This window comes from Corapipo altera, unplaced genomic scaffold (genome assembly GCF_003945725.1).
Source record: "Corapipo altera isolate COAL_440 unplaced genomic scaffold, ASM394572v1 1, whole genome shotgun sequence".
Taxonomy (NCBI): Eukaryota; Metazoa; Chordata; class Aves; order Passeriformes; family Pipridae; genus Corapipo; species Corapipo altera.
This window is the reverse complement of record NW_020884873.1, coordinates 37,536,177-37,556,064: the sequence shown is the minus strand read 5'-3', so window position 1 is coordinate 37,556,064 and position 19,888 is coordinate 37,536,177. Positions and strand designations below refer to the sequence as shown.

Genomic DNA, 19,888 nt, shown 5'->3' with positions numbered 1-19,888 from the left:
TGTTTTTTTCAGTAGTTTGATTCATGAAAATAAGTGTTCTGGATAGGGCAATTTAAATATCCCTAGTCACAGCAGGAGCTATTTACATATTGATTCTAACCTAATCAGAAACAGCAGTGTGTTTATGATGCAGCAAGACAAACACCAACTTTTCATGCATGAAACTCTCATTTGCATAATTCATCCACATCAAACTTCAAGCATTATCAGCAAGAACTTGCACACAAATCATCCACACCAAGCAAAACTTTGTTCAGTTTTTTTACTTTGGAGTTTTAATGGATGGTGAATTATGTTACTGACAGTTTGGTTTACAGTCATAACCAGCTATGGACAAGGTACACTGGCCCCTCCATCTTTTGTATCTGAAAACGGAAGACGTAGGATTACAGGTTGAATATTTCCAGTATATCTAGCCACAGAGTCATATTATTATTGCTCCCATATTGTTTCAAAACCAAACCAAAACCAAACCAAAAAACTACAACAAAAAACCCAAACAAAAATCAAACCAGTCAAACAAAAAAAAACCCCAAACAAATAATTCATTTCAGGCAATTTACAACACATTGCTTAGGAGCCAAGCAGCTTGAATGTTATGACATTAAAACATTAGGTCTCAAAGGACTTGGAGGTTTGCCTCAAAAAAACCCCCAGAAATGAAATGGAAGTAGTTATCTAATGCTAAATAAGTTCTTTTTTATGTAACCTACACTAAAAATTACAGCAGCTTTTATCTGGCGCATTTTGAAGGATTTTTCATTTCTTACCATCATCTCTTGGGACAACTTAACATTGCAACAACAAAGGAGTACCATGGGGGAAGAAGTAGTGATATATTCTGTGTTACAGAAAGCTAGGAGTTAATTGTATCACAAATAATTTCATGTCTACACAGGAAAAATACTGGCCTAAAGCCATACAATATGGTGACAGTACTTGGAATTACTAAACTCCATTTGCAATATTTGTGAGACTGCAGAGGCAGAAATCTCCATAAAAATGGGCATTTTAATTGTTCCACCAGGTTGTGACCCAAGGCGGTATTTAACAGATTTACTGACTGATTCTTGGAACAGATAGTCAAAGAATCCCAAAAAGAGAAAGCACTGTTTGACTTGGCCCTGAGCAGTGAGCAGGCTTAGACTTGGAATGTCTCTACTGAGCAACTACTCTGCATTGGTGTGATAGTTTTCACCCTAGGCCTTCCTGGAGACCAGCTTTTAACCAGGAAGGAACTAGGAAAGTGACCAAGGAATTATTCCATGCTATTCCTTTGCGTAACCTGAGGTATAAATAAGGCGTAGATGAGAGAGCTCGCTCTCTTCCTTTCCGGCGAGGTTCGAGAACGGTGGGTCCCTGTCTCGGTCTGGCTTATCTGGAGCTGAGGCCTGCAGTGACTGCTGTTATCCGCCACGCGCGAGGGGAGAGCGCTGGGCCGCATTCAGCTGTCCTGCTTCTCTCAAGGGAAGTGGTGAGATTTTGCCAGTTCTTTATTTTGCTGGTTACCGGGTTTTTAGATTGTGCATACCTGTTTTGTTTCTGTCCCTTTGCATTCTTTTTTTATCCTTTTTCCCTTCTCCCTTCCCCTCTTCCCTTTTAGGAAGCTATTTGGGGTTTCTGGGGTTATATGTATATAGTATTCTCACTGTATATATCTGTTTTACATGTAAAATGTATATATTTTGCTACAGATTTGGCTGTTCGGTTTTTTTCTTCCCTCTCTGGGAAGCAGGCTTTCACTGAGCATTGGAGATTTTGGCAGGGAGCCAGCTCAAACTTGCTCAATTGGTGACGAACAGTGACCAATGTGTGCAAGTTCAATATCCTTCAAGGAATTTAAAAGGCTATAAAAAAAAATATCTCTGTGGTAGTGCTTAGATTCAAAGACAGTATTATGTTAAAATAATGAAGTTTTAAATATGAATTAAAACTAGTGACTAAAAAGATAACATTTTCAGATAGAAAGAAGATTGTTTAAAGATACCATATCATGGATTCAGAGTAAATGTATACTATACTAATTAAAAACACTTTAAAGAGGGAATACATTTCATATAGTGTAATACTTTTATTCAAAACCTTCATGACCTCCCTTGCATAACACATGCTCTTAAAGGAACTACGTGCCATGAAATAAAAGAGGTCATCTGCCTTCTGTTTGGTGATGCTTAAGTTAGGTTTCCAAATTTAGTAATGAAGCCTTAATGCCTACAGCTCTATTTGGGATGGATGGGAAAGAAAGAAGTCACTTTATTTGCTGACCTTTTATGATCATGAATAAAAGCAAAAGGATTTTAATGGAGCTTTGTGAATGCTAGTAAGATTTCCTGCTGAAGAGTAGTGATTCTTTATTTCCTGTCTCCCTTAAGTGCTATCAATAAGAAAGGTTCTGTTAAACCTAAGTGTAGGACTCCAAACTGACAGTGGTTTTCCAGCTACAAGAAATTTCATGTACTAATTAAAATCCTGAATGAACTGTGAGATAAACGGAGACATCCTGACAGCTAGGAATTCCTCTGCCATGCAGATCCAGAGACATGGATGCTGGAGTGACCGTTTTGGACTTTGCCCATTCATTAAGGCTGGGGAGCATACTGAGGCTTGTAATATGCTTCCATCCCTCAATATCCTTAACTGTGGAACATAGTGTTCAAGTAGAGACCCAGCTCCTGTGTTGTCAGGCAGGCTGCTCTGTCACACAGAGAAGGAAATCATTCTAATTCTGGAATCAGGATGGCAGAAGAAAAACGTAAGATATTTCAGAACAAAAAACCCAAACTGTGAGTTCACATAGATAAACCCTTACAACCAAAAAAGATCCTTTCATGAATCGGGCATTCTGGAATGATCTTTCCAATCCTTTCATTTGCACCTGTCTCATTTAAAGAATGTGGTACCTGCTGAGAGTGAAGATATGTTGACCTCATATTCTATATAAACAACAGCTGGTACCTGACAGATACTCTTGGTTAGTCCTAATGGGCTGCCTTAATTAGGTGAGCTATTCTTCGAATGTGGATGTATGCAAAATGTCCAACAACTGCTGAGGTATAACCTGCACTCCTCTGGTACAAACCAATACAGTTTCTCTCTTCAACTGATTTTGGAAGCTTTTAGACATTGCAGAGGACAAATTCAGAGGAATCAGGGTGTTACACAGAACTCCAGGGCAAACATTAACAGGGCCCAAACTTTCTTATTTTAGGATTTTGCTCTCAGTTGTTCCAGTTTTTTTACTGCAATGAAGCCTGAGGATGCAATATCTACTCTTTTAGCCCAGTTCTCTTTAAAAAATAGTACATGAGAGACAACCTTCAGAGCACCAATAAGACTATTTAAAGAAACAATAAAGAAAAGCTGTCAGGGGGCAAAGAGGAAGATACCAGTTAATATACCATGCTGAATGCTACATTTACATATATATAAAATTTAAAACATCCCAAAGACATACAGTTCTCAAATCTATATGGCTGACATTTCACTTTTCTGGAAATACAATGATGCATAACATAATTTTATTTCCAAGGGAAAAAAAATAAGTGCTGGTAAGAGGTTGAAGCCCTACAGCTGCATTTCCCATAATTTCTCTTGGTAATTGTTAAAGACACCATAGGTCTGCCCAGGAGTATAATGTGAATCAGAACCATTAGCAAAGGAATCTCTAGGTCTTCCTTTGCCTGTAGATAAAATAAAATGTGATTATGAATTTCTGCGTCCAAGTACATTAGTCAAAATACTCAATATTCGGAGTTTTGCCAAAGAAGCAGCAGTAGCCAAGGTCAATATATGTGTAATATAGGCAATTCAGCAACTATTATTTCATTATCAAGCCCTGAAAAAGTCTAATGCTACCAAGGAGCCCATGTCTAGCTAGAAATATTTAGTACGATGTCCTAAAAGGACATTTCCTGCAAAACAGTTAGGTGCAGTTTTGGTATCCTATTAAAATAAGGTTTTTAAGGAAATGTACCTGTGTGATTTTAATAGAAGTGTTTCCACATGAATTTTTAAAATCAGAGGCTTTGCTGAAGGAAACAAGGAGCTGATTACACTGACCACCAAAATGCTCTCTGCAGTACTATCAGCACATGTCCAGATTTGAGGCATACCATGTAGAACAATCAAGAAAGAAAATATTTAAATCCACACTTCCTTGGCTTTTACAAGTTTTCTGCACTAAAACAAAGAACTTTCTTCAACACAACTAAAACTTAGAAAAGATGAGTCAAAATCAAGGCTATTATGCACTTTATATAAAACACTACTTTGAAGTAGTTTGCACTGTTCCTTCTACAGCTCTTGCAAGCTGAAGCACTTGCACGAGCCAGAAAGTTTCAGAGGATGCTGGTCCTGGACACAGTTGAAGGTAAGAATTGGAAGACTGAGATTTGAAATTTGAGATTAGTATGGCCTGGAAACTGCTGCCCCATTAAAGTGACTATCTAAAAGATTATCCACCAACAGCTCAATCTAATCACATCTAACTAGGGGTTACTGAAGAAGTGACAAAAGAAAACCATTTTCTTTGGTCTTTAAACCCAGCAGGGAAATTTCTTGCAGTGGAAAGATCTGACAGCAGAGAAGATAAATGCTTCTGCATCACTGTGTTGCGCTACTGCAAGTTCAACTTTCCATATCATAATAGATTTTAGGCTGTCTCTTCATACATTTTAGGTTTTATTTTTATTTGAGACAACATACCACAGGCTTCAATACAACAAGAAGTGATGTAATAAGACTAATCAAATATCTAACTTTCTTCGCAACCAAGGCCAGGCTGGATGGGGCCCTGAACAACCTGGTCTAGTGGACGGTGTCCCTGCCCACAGCAGGAGGGTTGGAACTAGATGATCTCTAAGGTCCCTTCCAACTGAAGTCATTCTATAATTCTATGATCTCAAGTTGCTAAGCATTCCAATATTTGGAGCCGCAATCAATCAAACTGAAAGTGTTCCACTGTTAGTGACTAGGGTTATCGGTAATGAAGATAGTTTCCTGACATCTCTGATTTATCTCTAATTACTTGTTATCCTCTGGTTATGTTTAACAAAGAGCTGCTGGTGCTTTGTAGAAAAGGTCAAAACATTCTAATAATTGCCATTTCCGTATACATGTAGCGATCCCCATATTTCTTTTCCCTTGGCTTTTCATTTGCTTGGAAATTGCAGCTTAATTGTTACTTGTTTGCTCACATCTTAACAGCAATTTTGTATTATGTATATCTCTTGAAACAGCATGTGCCAAGGCACTATCTTCAACCCATGAGACAAGCGTTATGTTGACACTGAAGATAAAACTTGGGATATTGAGAATATTTCCATAAATGCCTGGCTGAAGTATTTATTACCTGTGCCAGGAGTGACAGAAGTGCAATGTTATAATCAGAAGGAACACAAGTTCTTCTTTGTGCCTTCCTGTCCTAACACCTGGACAGCTAACACTGACATTTAGTTAGTTCTTGAAAAAGTAAGCTCGATTTATGAAAGCAGTGGTTGACTCAAATTGCTGATTCCTCCTGGGATTACAGGGTTTCAGCTGTGGTGAAAATGTGTTGAAATAAAGTATTGATGATGGGCATACCGAAAAGGTCATTCTCACTCCTGGAAAACGGTCTGTGTGTCTGCCTTAGTGAAATTAATTCAATTGCTTCCCTTTGGGACAGAGGCAGCCCACCAATGTGAGTTTAAACAGCAATAAGAAAGATTACACTGTGAGCACGGAATATTTCAGCACTCAAAGACAGATAGGAGAAAGGGTCATAATTTTGCCCTAAGTAGTCCATGGCATAACCAGACTGGTTCGTTCTGTTATTTAAGAGCAGCAGCATGAAATATTTTAAGAGCTGAATAACATTCCATACCAAGATATTTGCATCTGAAAATAACTGTGTTCTAATTAACCTGCTGTTCCCTCTAACATCATTCATAAACAAGAAAACCTTCCCACCTCTTTGTGCTCGTGTCACTCTCTTGTCCCCTATATCTTGTCCCAGCCCTAAGTCCAGTGAGCTTCCCAGTTTGTAATGTAGTTCTTCAAACTGCAGCTTTCTACAAGCAGTTAGCCTCTGCACAGGAGAAGCACTACAGTAGTAACCAAGGGTCTCAGGGATGCATAATCATTTTTTGCAATGGGAAATGTTTTTATCACAGACTATTTCAGTGTACAAAGAACAAAGTGGAGGAACTGAGGTCTGGATTGAGGCCTATTTTTACATACAAAGAATGTGACATATAAACAGATTACTGTGGAGTGACAGATTACAGTGCATGCTATCAGCCCATGGGAAATCACTTATGCAAGGGACATGCACAGAAGCAGATGTAGAGCCAGAGAAACTGCATTTTAATCACCATGTCTGACTTTACATATTATTTTAATGGATCACAGAAATGGCCACTAATGTTTCACTGCATAAGAATATTCATACTTTATATTCTTTTGCCTTTGTTGATGATGCTTATTTAGACTACAGTTGTTTTGGGTCAAGGTGTAACTTTCACTGATGCAGTGTGCAAGACCATACTTGACCAGTACAATCTGAGACACTAGACATTTCTGTAATTTGAGCCATAACACTAGTCCATGTTTTTTAGACACTAACCTTCACAGGATTCTCCACTTGGCGAAAACATCCCATTGTCATGGTAGCCATCTCTGCATTCACAGTGGTACCAACCAGGCAGGTTAATGCAGTTAGCACGGCTGTCACACTGAACAAAGCCATCTGAGCATTCATCAATATCTAAACAACAAAATAGAAGAAAATTCACACATATTGCAATATTCATTCATGAAAGAACAATGTCTCTGTATTTCTGGGTTTCACAGAAGTATTTCCATTAGTAACACTTGAATTTGCAGAATTACTTGCAGTGAAGTTTTGAATCCTTTCCATAAAAGGACGTGGCTAATGGCTTTGGGCCTAAAAGCAGTGGAAGTTCTGCTAATCCCAATTTACTGTTGACATATTAACAACTCTTATTGTCACAACACATGACAGGTAATTTTACATCTGTGTAAATTGTCCACAATTTGAAGAAAGGACTTAGGTCCCAGTTAAGATAATAAGATGTTAACCCTTTGAGTAGTGCAGGCTGCCTGATAAAGATTTTTAATAAGGGCATACCAAAACATTAAATACTCACTCTGGTCCTTGCTTATGCTCTTGGGTAACACCAATTTTAGTTAGTGGGGTTTCCCTATCTTGTGGAGTTCCTGTTAACTTGAACCAAAACCTCTGACTCTCAGCATAACTGACTGCAGACTTCTCTTCCACCATCAAAGAAAACAGCTGGGTTTCCAAACAAATGCTTTAACCATGAGGATGGAACACAATACATTCTCCCTCTCCTGAAAATTCCTTTGGGATGTGTGTATCTTAAAAGATCAACTTTCACTGACTAAACTTTATAATAAAAATTTAGCATAGAATGTATTTTTTATGCACCCACTAGACCCAAAATCCATCAAAGTATGTCCTAAAGACACCTGAACTCATGTACTTAGCAAAGATGTAGAGAACTCTGTGACATATTCATTTCCAGTGCTTTCAGGTACACAGGTACTAAAGAATAAGTGCCAGAGTATGAGTGCTGTTAACAGCTAGGGAATACCAGGAGTATGGAGTCTAACAGGGATAAAAATGAGTTGTTCCCTATCAGATTCATTGCCTTATCATTGTGTTTTATACTGTAGCTAGAGTATTAAGCTGACTGAGAGGTGCCTATAGAACTGGCACAAAGAGAGACATACCATGTGCAAACTGCCTTCAGAAACAAAAAAGCTTTAATCTCCCTCCACCATGAGTTTGAACAATGAATAAACCCTCAATGTACTGGCCACTCTGGCCAAAGCAAGGATTCAACATTTCTTTAAAGGTTGAATCTTTAAAACTAAGAACTAAAGTAACAAATTAAGACTCAAAGTGCTAAAGTACCTCAGCAGTTTACCTAATATCCTCTGGGATGCACATATGAAGGAGAGGTGTGATATGACCACTGAGATATATGTGAAATATGTCAAAATTCTGTCCACAGCCTCTGTTGCTTCCCATTTATGTCATCTGTTATTTTCATAGGAGAAAGTGTAAACTGGCTAAGAAAATAAATCGTGAGCTGCAATAAGGTAACAAATCTCTTTTCTGTGGATAATAATGTGCACATTGATAAAGACATTATCTAGTCTTTTATGAAATCTATTCAAACACAAACTTTAAAAAAACGCAGGACTTCCTCATTCATCTAAAACATTCTGTTCCACATTTGAAGAAAATAAAATTATTCGTATGTGGGGGACACCTGCATAAACTACAAGGTATAGCACAGTCACCGACATTTGCTTTTGAGTTGTGTTTTCCTTATGCATGCCAGGGTGTAGGTGGGATGTGCTCTGAGTATTTTACTTACAAGCCAAATAACATTTCTTTGGAATTTCTTTGGAATAATTGTACAACTATATCATGAGCATATTGGTTTTTAAAAGCTTCACAGATACATGATAAAATTTCATTAAAAATTTTCACTATGGTGTCCCAGTCTGATTTACTATCAACAGTCTCTCTGTAACCAGGCATGCCTGATGTACATTATCAGTATTTATGATTATGAAAATTACCAGTACTCCTGCTGGAATATTGCAGCAAGAATATATTTTGCTTGCTTTGTGCACCACGAATTAAGTCATAAGTCTCTATTGGTTTAAAATAGAATTTTCAACTCCACTAGGAATTCCAAGATAATCATCTAAGCAGTCCTGCTGCAGAACTGAGAAATGCCAAACCTTTACAATCTTCCACTGCTCAGCATGTTTCTTTCTAAATCAGTATAAACTCTGGCCTTTTTCTTGTGAGCAGCCAGGAGCCAGTGGGACCTCAGAGATGTTTGAGAGATCAGAGGAAGATCAATGAAAATTATGTTACAGTAGTGAGAAAAGGTTGGCTTGCAGTCTGTGTCTTACCTACTACTATTCGCTCACAAACTCACAGAGTACTTAAGAAAAAGGAAAGGAAAAGAAGAAAGGACTGCTGTCTAGAAGTTCCCTTACCACTGGGAATATGCTGCCTGGCAGACAGCTTGCCTGGCAGAACAGAAGTGACGGTGCTAAATGCTTGGGATCACCTGGTCAGTACAAGATAACTTGTTGGGGTTGTACAGAGCTACAAGCCTCAGAGAACCAACAAACTCAGAGTCTAAAAGAGAAGAGCTGTTGTTAAGACTCAATCTTCATCCTGGCTACTTAATAACATGCATTAAGACACTGGATGGCATATATTTCTTCTTTGGGAAAGTGGAATGTATTTATTGTTGATGAGCTGGAGAAAAGTGTGTTATTTAGGTCAAAGTAATAGATGTGAATTAAAGAAAACCTGTGTTCCTCTCTTTGGAACAATTTATATGTGAACGTGGATCTTAAAATTGTATGTGCAGTATCACAGGCACAAACAGAATGCATTCTGATGAACTCACCGATTATTCAGGAAAAACAAATTGAGAATGTCACATCAGTATTGGTAAACTGAAAACAAAAGCAGCTTTTTTGTATTTATTCGCAAACTAGCTGAAAAACCTGTATCACAAGAAATATTACTTGGGATGAAATACTTTTACAGATGTCAATAAACACAGAAATACATTCTCTGTTTTTGTTATGGCTGCATGCAAAGTTGAGTGGAGTTATGCAAGAAAGCCTACCATCACAAGCATGCATGGAAGCACGCTGCAGATCTTGAAGAAATGTCTTATTCCCTACAGATTGCTTCCCATTTTATTGGAACCATTGCTGCATTGATGCTGAATAATCCATTACTCCTTATAGGAGTTTGCAGCAAAGAAAAGAAATCCAAAAGAATTCTCCTCACTACTAACTTTTTAGTCAAACGATATCTTAAGCACATGCCAGTGAGTTTCAGAATATAGATGTTTCTTATGCACAGAATTTTGTTCTAATTCTCTGAGCTAATGCTGATCATAAATTCTAGTAAAGATGTGTTCTGTCACGGGACAAAATATGACTGTCGCAACTCTGTTAAACAAGAAAATACAGCAGAAATTTGTCTTGTAGAGCCATAGCACTTATTTCATGGAAAATTTTCTTGACATTTGGATAAAAGGATTTCTATTTTCAAATGGGCATAGCATGGCTCAGGAAGTGTTGTAAAAGTATCTATAACTGAAATTATCTTATTAGTATGGGAAAAGCAGACAGAAATAATTTTCCTCTGTCCTATCATGAAACCTTCTATGATGAATCATCTTGTAGCTGCTCAGTCAGAGGTGTGAGGTGACAAGAGAAGAAAAACTGATTGAAGTTTTGCTTGGCCAGTGGCTATGGTATATCAGTGGGTTATATTTAACATTAACAGCACTAATGAAGTCCTGTTTGATGCTGTACTAGAAAGGCATGAGAAATGAAATATTACTTTATAGAAGGAAGTTACCAAAAGGCTTTATATTTTCAAGTACGAAAAAAAATTAAATAAAATGTTTAAGTACAGGAAAAGGAAGAATGTATGTTTTTCAATAGCAGATAATGACATTTTTAAGCAGAACAAAATAAATACCTTATACTGAATATGCAAGTTCTGTTCTTTAACTGGATATAAAGAAGGGTGGAAGAGAGAGGGGATAAAAATTCAAATAAATAAATAATAAAAAAGGGAAATGTCTCCGTCTTCCACAGGAAGTAAAATGAAGGTGTATATTATGTGTGATGGGCCAGAGCAAATGGTCTCATCCTGGTTCTGTTCCAACTAATAGCAGAACTCCCACTGACTTTCATGGAGGTAATGCTTTTCTCTATTTTTCTCTTTTTTATTCAAATAAAGAGCACAATTGCACATAGCAAATCTGCCACCCCAGTGATGCAAGTGGCCAGGTTTGGAACAGAAATCACTGGAAGTAATCTTCATCTCAAACTGGAGAGTAGCTACACAGCTGTACCACAGCACCACCTGCTCTGGCTGTGCTTTCACCCTATGGCATTTGCACAGCAGAAGATATGTGATTCTGGCTCTTGAAACACTGTGGCTGGAGAACACACACACACCTGTGAGACTGGTGAGCCCACAAAACACCAGGAACATGTGAACTCTCTCTACCCTACGTAATTCATACACACACTCATGGCAAGGCTGCACATACACTATTGCCTCAAAACAGGGTAACTGAATACTACATACTAATGCTGCACGTGATATGGTTTTCAAATACCCAGATCTTCTTCTGTGCATTTGTCTTAAACTTAAGTCAGCCTGCTTATTTCCATATTTTGTTACTGATTTTTCAACTCAAAATTGACTGGTTTTTTTGCAGAGGTCCCACTCTGATAAAGCAGACACACAGTCAGAGACATTTCGAAAGTAAGAACTGTATGTGCTTAGCTCCCCTTTACAGGAAAAAATTTTGCTCTCCCAAATCACCTTCCTTATACCTCAGAATCACTAATTTCCTGAACTGTGGCAACAGTTTTAGCTAGTATACCCTCTTCTTTTGGGAACACTGAGAAAACTCTGCTCCCTGAAGAGTAAAATAATATCATTAGCAAATTATCCACTGATACAGTAAGAAAAGAGGAAAACTAGCTGTCTGATGAATATTATTAGAGAATTTCTGTATAATAAGACCTTTTGAAGATTGAAAGTGGCATAAAATTGCCAATTTGAAAGATAGCAGTGCTCTTTCATTCAGCATAGGACTAAGCTCTCTAATGCGGTCAAGCTGCACTCAACAAAGAACTGTGGTAGGGGAAGGAGTGAAGTTTCCAACACTTTACATTACTCGCTTCAAGACTCGCATATTAATCACCAAATCTTCCTCTTAGAAAAGCCTGCTTGCCACCATCAAGCACAAACTTACAGAGACAGAAAACACAATATAGTCCAAAAACCTTTTCTTTCATTAACTGCTTTATCCAGGTCAATACAACCAAAGTTCTTCTTGCTTGTCAAGAAGTCAACACCAAAGATTGGTAGCTGTGGATAATTAGAATTTAGTTATCTCCACACCGAAGTTTTTCTGCAACAGTATAATATATGGTACTTAGCTAAGACCGTCAGTTAATAGAGACTCCCAATTGCAGTAATCTGTCCCAGTGCTAATTGGGTTTTATCACTAGATATAATTATAAAGATTAATAAGCAATCAACATCTTCCTTAATGTTCATTCACTACTGACTCAGGCTAAATTTGAGATCTCATTTCAAAGGCAACAGCCTTTGCAGCCTAATGCTAACATCCAGAGACACCCACATCCCAGCCCCCACAGTCAGCATAAATAAAGTGAAAACAACTGAAAGAAAAATAATTTCAGAAACAGATCACTGAAGAAATGGCTTAGGAGACTATGCAGCTGTTTAAAAAGATAAATCTTCAATATTTTTTTTATAGGTACATTTGGAACAGTCAGACTCTGATACGTCTTTGCACATGTCAACACATTTTCAAGGATATTATGTCTGACTTGGATATAAAAGACCATGTTTCAGCTATTCAGACTTATGCTCAGTTAACAGAATATCCACTAGGATTAAGATGATGTCTGAATTATCTAAGTTTAGTAAATATTTACGCAAGGAGGAAAAGGCCTTATTCAGTAGGACAAAATGAAAGATCACTGTACTGTATAAAGTATTTGCTATCGTAACTCAGTTTTCTGGAATAGCTTTGAAAACGGTTCATTATCTCTACTGCAAGTTCTACAGTCACATCTCTTGCACTTAAGAACTGAAAAGTAGTTGTCTTGGTTTTCATGTGACAACAGATTTCTAACATGATGATACTTGAGAAGACCAATCAGACCTTTGATTGGAAATCTTATGCAAGAAATAGATCTCAGAGGAGAAATACAAGAGCTTGAAACTATTTTAATATACTGGAGCTATCTTGTTGTTAAAACAAAATATCAGCTTTTGGGATTTCCATCCCACTACATTCCCATATACCACATGCACATAAATATCACACAGAGGAATAAAACCCCCAAGAATGTAGAAGCTGAGAATACTGACATAATTCAGAAAACCAAAGTTGCTTGGGATGATTTTTAAATCTATTTTGTAAAGTTTGATCGGCTTCTTTTTTTCTAACACTGCTGTTGACTACAAAAAGAACTTCCTTCCTTGGTCAAAAAGACCCTGATTTTGTTCACAATCTTCACTCTGATTTGTTCAGCTTCCAGTAACTCTTTAAAGATATGATATCATATTTGGAGTACTAGGACATGTTTTTCACTGTATGGGTTCTTACTTCAAAGTCCTCATTAAATTATAAAATATCCTTGATTTTAACTCCAATATCATACCAAAATTTTATTCAGTTACAAGTTTAAATCATGAAGGGCAAGATTACAGGTGGCCTGTGAGGCACAGCAAAGAGAGAAGTCACCCAAAATTTTATTCTACCATAACATAGCTCTACAAGCAAAAGAGCTTTCTCTACACAGCACTAGAGACATCAGTTATCTCAGACACAGCCTTCAGAGAAGAGCAAAGACTGTGGCCCTTCTTCTTCCTGCTGCCCTGGATAATGAATTAGGCCCAACTTGGAAAAAAATGCATTTGCAATGTCTTTAGAATTGCTGCTTCTTGACACCTCCCAGATCTAGTAAAACTTCTGGCTAAGTCATCTGAAAACCATAATCTGGTTCAAGGGCAGGAAACTACAGCTGAAGCTATAAATGTCATCTAAAAAATTGCTTCAACAGGTTGAGTCAGTGCTGTAGATGATAATTCTTCACAAAAAATTTCCAAGTGTCATGTTGCATGAAAAAAATAACTACTGTTATAACAGGTCTTTTTTTTCCTTTCCTTATTTTTATTAAAATCCTAGCAAGACCATGATTGCATTTTTTAAAGTACTCTGTCCATGAAAAACTAATTTAGTTACATTAATGAAAAGGAAGCAAAATGTGATTGAGGATGTCATATGGAATTACAGTTCATTAATTCTTCAAGTATGCAATTTTCCAGACTCCTGATCCTCCATTGATTTCTGCACACCCCTATAGGTCCTGCTAAATGCCAGCAAAAAGAAATTCAATTGTGTTGGTATTTCATGTGTGGCAGTGGTGGCACCAAAATTAGATAGAAACATTATGAAAGGGAATTTTCCACTGAGTGTTCACCATGCAGCTAACAATTCTTTGCTGTCAAAAACAGATCAATCACAGACCACACCAATAATTGAAACTATGGCAGTCTTTCATTACACATCCAATATCATTACAGGAATTGGTATTCATAACAATTGAAATTCAGAACAACTAATTAGCCATGATGAACGAGGTGCATCCATTAAGACTGTAAAATAAAAATAATATATTTTTCAGCCACATTGTGTGACCCTGATTGTGCCAATCCTCATTGAAAGACTAATTGAGAGGTATTGGGCCCCTGTTTCTAGCTATTGACAAAGAGGTGATTTTGTTTCACTTTGTTCATCATTCTCAGTACAGCATCTCAACTGTAACAATTGCTTCTGTTTCCTCTTTAGCCCTATCTTGAAAAAGAAAAGTACTTATTTTCTTCAAGATAGCAAAAGCACTTTTATACCTCGAAATACTCTGACAATACCCATTTCAGATACCTCCTAGCATCTGAAAGTTATTAGCTGCATTTGCACACTAGAAATAGGACTAGCACACTAGTGCTAGCTGCTAAAGATGCTAAGAATAGTTTGTTTCTAAACAAAAGAGAACTATTTGTCTGAAAAGAGAAGAGCTATTTTGGCCAGATGTTACCTCTTTTCCAATGGGTGTGAAGGAAGGCTTTACTTGCACAGTGTAATCATGAAAGATCTTGGGTTTCCTCAAGTGAGGAGTTAAGTCGGCCATAACCACCAGTTACGATGTTTACACACATATGAACCAATGATGCAAACAGCATGTTCTCAGCTTTTTTTGGGGTTCAGTTTTGCAAAGGTTGTTTCAGATCAGTTCTGTTAAAAATTACAGTAAAATTCCAAGTATTTAATTAAAAGGCAATTTAAGGAAAACAAACAAAAGAGCCAACAAAGCAACTAAAACAAAGATTGGCTAGGAATTGTTTTGACAACCTGATTTGAACTTGGTCTCCTGCTATAGTCCAGGGTATTGTACATACTTTACATGTGCTGAAGTTAAAAACATTCTTACCTACATTTTCCTACCCATGGCTTCTTCCCATGACTCTTAATCCATATACCATAATTTGCATTGCTACTCCTGAACTACCAAATCATGTAGAGATTGTACAAAATTGTTGAAGCACAAAAAAGGAAAAAAACCCCACACTATTCCTTTGCTTGGGCTATAACCACATCATTGGCACATATCTGCAGAAACTGCAAACTCCCTCATGTTGACAGCAAAAGGAAGGACTCTGTGGGGATACAGGGCAATGATTGGCAGTATTATAGATTTTAATTCCACTAATAGTTGAATGGCTCATAATTCATGAGATAGCTTACAGTGAGTGATGAAGGTCATTTCTATCTCCCTTATATAACAGAAGAAAATTCTATTACAATGCTGTCGAGCTGCACTATTCACATTCTATTTATAGCTGAATGTAGATGAAATTTTAGTTTTCATGTTTAATAAAGGACTTTTTTCTGCATACTAAATATCCACTAAGTAGTGGATGCATTTTGATATTTTCAATGCATAACAAGAAAATCCTGTCTCCTCAAAGCTTTTTTGTAGAGTTCTTTCTTCCCTGGTTTCTCTTTTTTTTTTCTTTTAAGCTGCTACATATAGGATTGTAATGTTGCAACAAACTAAATAAAGATATAAAGAGAAGAAGATAAGTACTAGTATGTGACTCTTCAGCAAAGAAAAAATCTTTTGTTATTTAAAACTGACAACTCTGAAGGAGGAAAGGAATTATATGCACCCAAAAAAACTGTGTCAGGCAAGGAAAATGAAGGGAGAAAAAGATACAGAAGGATGAAGCAGCAAAGTATCTTAAGCTATAAAACAGAAAGGATGAGCTAAGTAGGGTTCATGTGTAAATTGAGAACACGCATGAAACTCAATATGGGCATTTTTTGCTTAAATTCTATCAAATATTTACTTCGTGAATTATTATAAGTAAAAATGTAAAGCAAAGAAAAGCAAGTAAGCATTCCAAGCTTCTAAAGTCACCAGTCCTTGTTTCACTGCTCATTTTTGAGTTTGTTTTTCATATCTGAGAAAAATTCAAGTGGTAATGGGAAGGGTGACCTCCCTTTAAAACACTGCAGCCAAGCAAAAAGCACCTCATCTGCAGAACCCTGGCTTTCCTCTTTGCTTGCTGCAGATCTCATTTGTTTACCCTCACAAACAACATTTAAACCTTTCTCTCCTATATAATGAGACAGCCATTTTAGATTATGTCCTTTTAGAAAGTCAAAGGGGTTTTTTAGGTTTTACAAATTATCTGTACTTCCCACTCACAGAAAATATGCTATAATAGCAGAGCAGAAATGAGATGACCCATGTCTTGTCTGGACTTTTGCTACTACCTTCTTATGTAAACTATGTCACCTACTTAGATTTTCTCATCTGGCTTGATTTCCACGTCTGTAAAATGAGGAGAAAGCGCTTCTACCATCTCTTTATTTTTTGCACATGAACCACTCCGAGTGAAAAAAATTAAGTAACAGTGCTGATTTGGTAAATACCACATGTGCTGATGCCAAGGATCAAGGAACAGTAACAGACTGGGAAACTGGAACTACAAAAGAGGCCAACATGTTTCTGGAAGAGATGAGAGGAAGAACATTGAGCAGTAGAGATGGATGCTGCATCCCTTGTCCTTTCTACCCCATCTGCCTTATTTGGTAACACAGGCAGATCGTAGAAGTCACAAGGACACAGTGATAGCAATTGTCCATATTGGGACCAGTGTTATTTAATATCTTCATTAATGACATAGATGAAGGGACTGAGTGCACCCTCTGCAAATTTGCAGACGACACCAAACTTAGTGGTGTTGATGACACACCAGCTAGGTATAGTTGTATATAGCACCAGCACTTGTAATTATATTCATATTATACATTCTTAGGGAAAATATTCGGAGAAAGAGAAGAACAGGAAGCTGTTTTGTACACCAGCATGATGAATTTCAGAATCTCACTTACAAACAGCTTATCTATACCATATACGTCAAGTCTGCAACCAATCCATTGGCTGCACATCTATTTTTCCATAGCCTGAATTAGCACTTGGAGCATTGCTAAAGTAGAGCATTCCTTGCATGAAAGGTTTTATCTCCACGGGTTAGCTGAACACTGCTCTAGTACAGTTTCTTAGACTGCCAATCATGTTTTCTTTTTGTTTTGAACTTCCTTATAATAGTAAATATGAAGACTTTTACTGGAACACAGTTAGCTGAAGTTTGCTGAAATTATTAATTATAATAACAATTCAAATGACAATAACTATTTGCTAGATTTTTTTATTGGTATTGTGGGATATGCAGTATTATATCTCTTCTCAGCAACAGTCCTTTCAGAATCTAAGCTTATTCTTGGAATGTAAACATCACATACTCAAGGTTTCTATGCTTACTTCTGACTAAAAACTTTAAAATCTGTTAAATTTTTCCCTGAGGGGAGAAAAATACCCCTCATGCAGAGGTTTTTGGAGAAGAGTTTCAGCAAAAACTGAAACACTGTGCTGGAGTTTCTTGTGCTCTCTGTAAAGGATCTTCCAAATTCTTTTGAGCTGGGGGAGGTCAAATAAACTTTAGCCACTTTATGCCCTTTATACAAATGAATAGAGAATTCTTAGGCAACACAAAGGGAACAGAGATGTTGTATTGAGGGGAAGCTTCTGTGAGAAGCTGCCAGAGCTTCCCCCACGTCTGACAAAGCCAGTGCCAGCTGGCTCCAAGATGGACCTGCTGCTGGCCAAAGCTGAGCCCACCAACAACAGTGACAGTGCCTCTGAGATAATGTATTTAAGAAGGGGGGAAAGTTACTGCATGGTAACTACTAGAAAGCTTATCAATAGAAGCTGTGAAGATGATGGCTCCTAACCTCATGATTTATGTAAGGCTTATCAACAGGAGTGCAGGAACAAAAATACAAGAACCAAAAGTTAATTTGCACTTGCTGCTCTAAAGCAGCCAAACAAGATTTTTTAGAAACTTTCTAGGAATTTCAGATTTGACAGTACAAATTATGCCTGCTTGACCCTCTATGAGTGAGGCTATTTCTCCCTATTAATCACCTGTCAGGAGTAGATACAATATATTGTGCCCTATGCATCAGAAAACTATATTAACCAGAAGTATGTAAAGAGTGTGGAAGTCCAAATTCCTAGAATTACTGTTCTCAACGTCTATTTGTTTGAAATTGTGCAAGCCAAAAAAAAAAAAAATAAAATTTCCAAGTTATGAAAGGAAATTACTGTGTTGATTTTAGCCTACTCCTTACTGGTATTTGCTCAAATCTCAAAAGTCACCTTATATTCTGAAAACATTAAAAAGTTTTGCAACCACAAGAGAAGCGGAAATGTTGCCAATCAGATAACTGATACACTGGTATGGCTTTGTACGGAAATAACTCATAAAGTCATATCCTGCTAACCTCTCCTGAAGTCACCAAAAAATATTCCATGTGAAGATGCATGTTTCACACTGCATAACTGTAGTTCAGTGATAGGACTGTAAAACACAAATTAAGTATTCAAAATTCATTATTAGGGTTCTGTATCAACTTATTTGAAATTTATCATAATGACATATTAGAACTAGCCGTTATATTTAAAGAAGACATAGAAGTTGATGTTATCGGATTCTTCCCATAAGTTTGCCCATGGTTCTACTATCTGCTTTTCCTACAGGCATCACTAAACACACTAGTTTTGTGCATTACCTCAATAACCCAAGGGTAGCTCGAACACTGTTCTTGTCTCTGAAATCAGTAACTGACATACAAAATAACCATCTTTGAGAAGGTAAAGACCCTGATGGAGACTGACTAGTGACTTTATACAGCAAAGACGCAAGTGATAAAGAGAGATATTTCAGCATCCTCAGCAAAACCATTACATTATTTTTAGCAGCTGGGTCCTGTCTCTTTCTGCTGAAAGGGGGACCACAGAAGATATTAATCAAATGCAGTAATTCAGAAGTGTTTTCATTTCAGAGGTTCAGCTCTCAAGAATAGAAAGTACAGTTAGATATAGATATTTACTGTTAAAATTTTAAGTTAAACCTTTTTAAACAGGATACTGAGAGTCATCGCTTACATATAAGATATGGTTGGAAAGGCCAATCTTCTGAACTCAACACACCACATATCCAAATTTCAATAGGGCAGGAACTAAGAAGACTTGCCAAAGAAATGGAGAGCACTTGGAAGGACTCAAGGAGGAAAAATGGCAGTGATTCCCCACTGTTACGGTAGCAAAGGCCAGTAACGAGCTGGGCACATCAGTTCCAGCATCTCTCCTTGCTTACCTTTTCCCAAAGCTGGGGCTCTGAGTTATGCAGACCTGACACCACAGTTTCAGCACTGGTGCAGGGCAATGGCAGCATACAGCTCAGCATCCAAGTTGTATCTCAACTGCTTGCAAAGCACAATTTAGCTTCTTTGGACTCTGCCCTAGGCAATTTTGTTTTGGTTTGGGTTTTTTTGCCTGCACCAAGTGGAAAGTTTATAATAGCTTACAAGCTTTGAAAATTTTTGTTCTTGAAATGCCAGACTCCAAAGACTAACTTTCAGAATATGATGAATTCCTACTGCACACTGGGATCTATTAAAATGTTTTACACTGCAAATCACTCTTAAGAAATCTTTGTTTGCAAAATTTTATCCAGATTCTATAGACTAACTCAACTTTCTCTTTTTTGTGTGTATTGAAGTCAGCCCTTTAATGTAAATAAAGCATCCCCTGACAAAAATATCCTCTAATTTCTAAG

The 19,888-nt window shown here is 37.2% G+C and overlaps 1 protein-coding gene across 1 annotated transcript in view; it reads right to left on the bottom strand.

Annotated features, from left to right (window-relative positions):
- The window catches only part of NELL2 (neural EGFL like 2), a 147,800-nt gene that overhangs the window by 9,308 nt on the left and 118,604 nt on the right, over positions 1–19,888 (bottom strand). The window contains exon 16 of the mRNA XM_027658873.1: positions 6,605–6,745. Coding sequence (XP_027514674.1) covers positions 6,605–6,745 — 141 coding nt within the window. The remainder of the gene's footprint in view (positions 1–6,604; positions 6,746–19,888) is intronic.